This window comes from Corylus avellana, chromosome ca5 (genome assembly GCF_901000735.1).
Source record: "Corylus avellana chromosome ca5, CavTom2PMs-1.0".
NCBI classification, from domain to species: Eukaryota; Viridiplantae; Streptophyta; class Magnoliopsida; order Fagales; family Betulaceae; genus Corylus; species Corylus avellana.
This window is the reverse complement of record NC_081545.1, coordinates 8,438,954-8,444,360: the sequence shown is the minus strand read 5'-3', so window position 1 is coordinate 8,444,360 and position 5,407 is coordinate 8,438,954. Positions and strand designations below refer to the sequence as shown.

Sequence of the window (5,407 nt, the reverse complement as noted above, 5' to 3'; positions counted from 1 at the left end):
ATGTCTCGCACAAACTTTTAATTGAGACAATGTTCTCCCTAAACTACAAAAAAAGTGACAATCTCTCCCAATACTAGCAAAAAGACAAAAATACTCTAATATATTCCAAAAAAAAAAAAAAACTTCTTTTAAGAAAAATGCAATAAATAAAAATTAATTAATTAATTAAAAAAATTAGTTTTTTTTTTTAAATTTTTTTTTTAAAATTTTATTAAATATATTTTCATCAATTGGGAACATTGACAATTTTTAGTAATTTGAGATGAGACATTGTCTTAATTGAAAATTTGAAAAAAAAAAAAAAACATTATCACTTGTCAGGTTGTGGGTTTGGAGTTAATCTCATTTGGGGTTTATGCTAAAGCTTACATTCACATCCACATATAGATGTGTTTTTTGGCTTCATATTATTTGTCTTGAGTATAATGCTCTATTTATCGAGCTTTACGGAGATTTGAATAATTTAAAATGCAAAACAAATTTCTTTAATTAAATATTTTGAGTATAATGCTTTATAGAGATTTGAGTATAATGCTCTATTATTTGTCTTGAGCATTTTTATTTGTTTAATGAAATCAAGATATAAAGTATGGATGACGAATCAATAGTTATAAAGTCCAGTAGCTGCATGCCATTTTTTTGGCTGTCACTTCAGTTTTTGAGATACTCCAGTGATGAATATTTTGTATAACTTATTTTACTTTAGGTACCGGTTGTTATGGCTTAATGATTGTTAATTAGCTATAGGTGCCATATTTATATTATGAGAAATGATAAAGGCACAATTTTTTGGCACAACTTTAGCCCAATTTTTATCTTATGTAGTCATTTTCTAAAAATAAAAAAATAAAAAATTCTAAAGCAATATCATCTTTATTAAGAAAAATACCATTTTTTTTTTAAAAAAAAATATCAAATAAAAAAATGACCACATAAGATGTTACTGGTGCTGATTTTTTTTTTTTTTTTAAAAAAAAAATAAATAAAAAATAAATAAAAAAATAAGAGAAAAATTAGGCCAAAGTTGTACAAAAAAGTTATGTCTTTATCATACCTCATATATTATTAGATCTGTAAAATGTAATCTATACCAAGAAATGATTCTTCAAGGATCCTACTCCAAACTTATCCCATGAGTTCAATCGAAGTATAAAACACATTGCTTCAAAAAAACATTATCTCAAGGATAGATGGCTTCTTCTGCAACCTAAGTTGCCCAGCTCTTTCCAAATTGTTTCAGCACAACAATTTATTAGTTGTTATCTATTCTTAAAAAAGAAAGAAAAAGAAAAATTAGGACAAAACTTGCAAATAATTTATTAGTTGGCTCTTCAAAAGCCTATTTTTAAATAGAGAAATAATAAAAATTAATATCCATCCCATCTTTTGCTTATCTCTGTATAATGAATTGTGGAATCCACTATTGAATTTGTATTGGACCCACAAGGGTCCACAATTCTAATGGGACCCACAGAAGTCCATTGAATTTGCCAAAAAAGATGATTAAGAAAAGCTTGAGATAATGATGTGTAACATGTCTCATTCAAGTATATCTATGTATCAAGTGTGGGAGAGAGAGTTGACACTAAATAATGAACCAAAGAGTTGAATACTTTCATCAAATACCTAATCATCTGCCAAGACAAAAAATAATAATAATAATAATTAAAAAAAAAAAAAATCTCAAAATCTTATAAGCAACAAGATGGCATGCTTAACATACTATATAGCTCATTCAAAACTAGCCCAATTCAATCACAAACAGAAAGTAAGAGAGAAGGGGTAAGGGGCTCAGCTAAGAAAGGCACATCCTTTGAGCAAAATACAATCATTATATAGCACAGATAATATGTACCATAAACGACTACCAGTTTTTTATAATTTCTTTTGTTTTTTTGTTCTTTACTTTTGGATAAGAGACCATAAATTTATTGCCAAGTGAAATATAACCAGAAAGAAAATAAGCATTTGGTGGAAAAGGTGCAACTGGTACTTCTTTAGCAATTATAATAAGTTTGCCATTATAGACTTCAACAACAACAACAAAAAACAAAAAATACCAAGAAAGTCAACTGATATCTCAAGCACAATTTACACGACTTAACATCTAATAACATAGAAAAGTATCTCTACAAGATGGCTTTAGAAAACACCATCGGTATTGCCTCTGGAGCAGTAGTCGAAATTGGTAGCTCCCAGGATCAGCATCAACACTATAGTTGATCATTGAGCTAGCAGTGTCAAGAATTAAGAATGGATGTGATCCAGAGAGTGAGAATCAAGAATTCCCTTGAGTTGACTAGTTAACCAAAACAATACTAATCCAAATTATTTCTTGACTCCAATGTACATACAGTACAAGTGTACAACAAAGTTCATTTTAAAAGAAAAAAAAAAAAAAAATACAATATCAGCTTGCAAACATGTATAAAGCATTCTCTGCACTATATGATAGATGGTGACACAAACTGTTTACGCATAATATCCATTAACATTTAACATTTAGCATGTATCTCATAAATTTAATGTAATTGGAGGGAACACCTAAAAGAATTAATTTGACAGTGAAACGCAAACAACCATTAACAATTCCAAACTCTACAATCAACAAAACCAATAGTTTGCAATAACTTTTAATCGGTCAAGTTTTAAAAAAAGTGTTATGAAAAGATGAATAAGTTAATTGAAGCAAAACCAAAAACAAAAAAAGGGTTCAAAGATATGGAAAGAAATATCAAATCGTAAACCAATTTCATACAATAACTTTTAACTGGTAACGTTTCCAAAATAGTCTCACGAAAAGATGAAAACAAAATCAAAGTACATAAGGTAATTCAAGCAAAACCAAAAAAGGGTTCAATGATATGGAAAGAAATATCACACTGCAAAAAGTAAAATAATGAATTCCAGCAAGTATACATACGCCTTATGGATTGACTAGTGAAGGGTTAAATATGTTCTTTATGTTAAAATACGAAGAGCCTTCATTGAAGCTTTTGAAGCATCTCTTTAAGTGTTTTATCCGTTGGATTTGCAGAAGAAAGGTTAACTAACATGGCTGCAGTGGTCGTATGTGCTGAGAAGCCATTGCTAATCATTACCTGAAGAAGTTCCATAGCCTTTGAAGTCTCATTATGTTTCAGTAGCCCTCGGATGATTGTGTTGTATGTGAAGTTGTTCGGTGAGCAACCTGTCTTGATCATTTCCTTGAGTAGGGCACTCGCTTCATTTAGTAGACCCTCTATGCAAAGCCCTTTGATAATTGTATTGTAAGTGCAAGTATCAGGTTTGAAACCTTTGGTAGCAAGACTATAAAAGAGTTCTTTTGCAGTCATAAGTTTTCCAGTAGTACACATACCATCAATCAAGATGTTGTACATCCTAATAGTAATGCACAACTTTTTGTCTTCCATCTCCCGATACAATTCCATTGCTTCAGAAAAAAATTTGTTCTTAAGCAGACCATGTAATAGAACAGAGTAAGTTAGGAGATCTGGATATTCACCAATAGTTTGCATCTTATGTAGTAGCTTTTGCGCAGCCTGAGGTCTCTTCACTAGACACAACCCGCCAATAAGAGTGGTGTAAGTGACAACATTGGGATTCACTCCCTTGTTAGACATTTCATGAAAGAGACTCATTGCCTCGTCAATTCTTCTATTTTTACAATACCCATTGATTAATATGCTATAGCTGATAACAGAAGGTGAACAACCCTTCTCAACCATCATATTAAATGTTTTGACTGCATCGTCCATTCTCCTTTGCAAACAATAGCCATCAACCAATGAACTATATGTAACTGTGTTAGGCTCCATTCCTCTTTGAATCATTACATCTAAAATTTCTTCTGCCTCTGTTAGCATCCCTTCTTTGCAAAGTGCAGCGATCAATATGGTGAAGGTTGTCACATTCGGCATTACCTTCCTATGCACCATCTCTTTCAATAGTGTAGTTACCTCCTTCCAATGGCGGAGGTTGCATACGCCCTGGATTAAGGAATTGTATGTGATGAGATCTGGCTGAATGCCTTTACTTTTCATTTTAGAGAAAAGGTTCAAAGCTTCAGTTACCAATTTGTCCTTCAATAAACTGTCAATGATTGTGGTATAGTGCACAACATCAAATTCCAAATTCGCTTCTTCCATCTTCTTAAGCAACTCAATAGCTACACTGGTCTCCCCTATTTTACACAAACCATTGATTATTGTTCCATAGGTAAACATATCAGGTCCATACCCTCTCCTACTCATTTCACCTACCAAACTCACAGCTTGATTGATTTTACCATCAAGACACAGCCCCTTGACAAGAGTATTTAGACTTGCAGAGTCGGGTTGATAACCAATTTTAAAAATTCTTGCCAAGACAGAGAACCCAAAATCCACCCGGTTCATATGGCAAAAGCAATTAATCAAGATATTAAGAGTGTAAACATCGGGAAGAATTCCTAACAGTTCCATTTTTTTAATCAGAGTAATCACACTCGAGAAATGCTTCATTCTTGCAATCGCGCTCAGCAATTGATTGAAATCCACAACGCAAGGCAAAGGGTGCAAGTGAATCATTTGATCAAAGAAGCCTAAGGCATCATCAAGATTCCTTAAGCTTCCAGATCTGCATTGATCTCTCACAGAGTTCAAGAACCTAGCGCGGGTTTCCACATCCTCTCTAGAGCTAAAACTACAATAGAGATGATTTTGAGCACGGATTGAAAGCCTTACCTGATAATAATGGTTCCACAGAAAAACAAGAGAGCTCCTGGATTCAGCAGCGCTACGCATTTTCTGAAGAAGAAAAGTAGGAGCTCTTCTGGGCATCAAGTTATCGTCGCATAATATAAAAATGTTCTTATATGAAAAAAGTAAAAAATATTTTCTTATAAAAATTCCAAAAAATGTTTCTATCGAATTTCTTTTTTCACATAAACCACCAAATTCCAAACAAATAAATACCAATTAAATTATGACATGTATCCTTCGTAATAAAAAGTAAAAACTTTACTTTACACTCCTGAATTACTGTGCGTTTTGACAAGCACCCAAACGCATATTGTGAAGACTCCTCTAAATTTCAAAAACTCTCGATTTAACTCCTGAACTTTTAATTTGATTCAATTAACTCCCCTTCGTCAAATTCAACTGTTAACCCCTAATAAAAATTACTAAAAAGACTAAATTACTTTTTGGTTTTTGTTTTTGTTTTTGTTTTTATTATTATTTTCATTTGAAAAGTTAAGGGTAATTTTGAAATTTTATAAAAAAAACTAGGAGTATGAAAGTCATTTTATCACTTTTAACATTTTAAATTTGACAGACGGGTATATTGCATCAAATTGAAAGCTGAGAATGTGAAATTGAGAGTTTTTTAAATTTGGAGGGTCTTTTCAAAATACGTGGTAGTTCAA

At 31.8% G+C, this 5,407-nt stretch overlaps 1 protein-coding gene across 1 annotated transcript; it reads right to left on the bottom strand.

Annotated features, from left to right (window-relative positions):
* Window positions 1–2,984: 2,984 nt before the first annotated feature.
* LOC132181715 (putative pentatricopeptide repeat-containing protein At1g12700, mitochondrial) lies at window positions 2,985–4,784 on the bottom strand. Its single transcript, XM_059594952.1, has one exon. The coding sequence runs from the start codon at window positions 4,782–4,784 to the stop codon at window positions 2,985–2,987; it is 1,800 nt and encodes a 599-aa protein (XP_059450935.1).
* Window positions 4,785–5,407: the final 623 nt, after the last annotated feature.

Coding starts and splice junctions, on each gene's coding strand:
- LOC132181715 (XM_059594952.1), bottom strand. CDS start 4,784: ATGCGTAGCGCTGCTGAATCCAGGAGCTCTCTTGTTTTTCTGTGGAAC.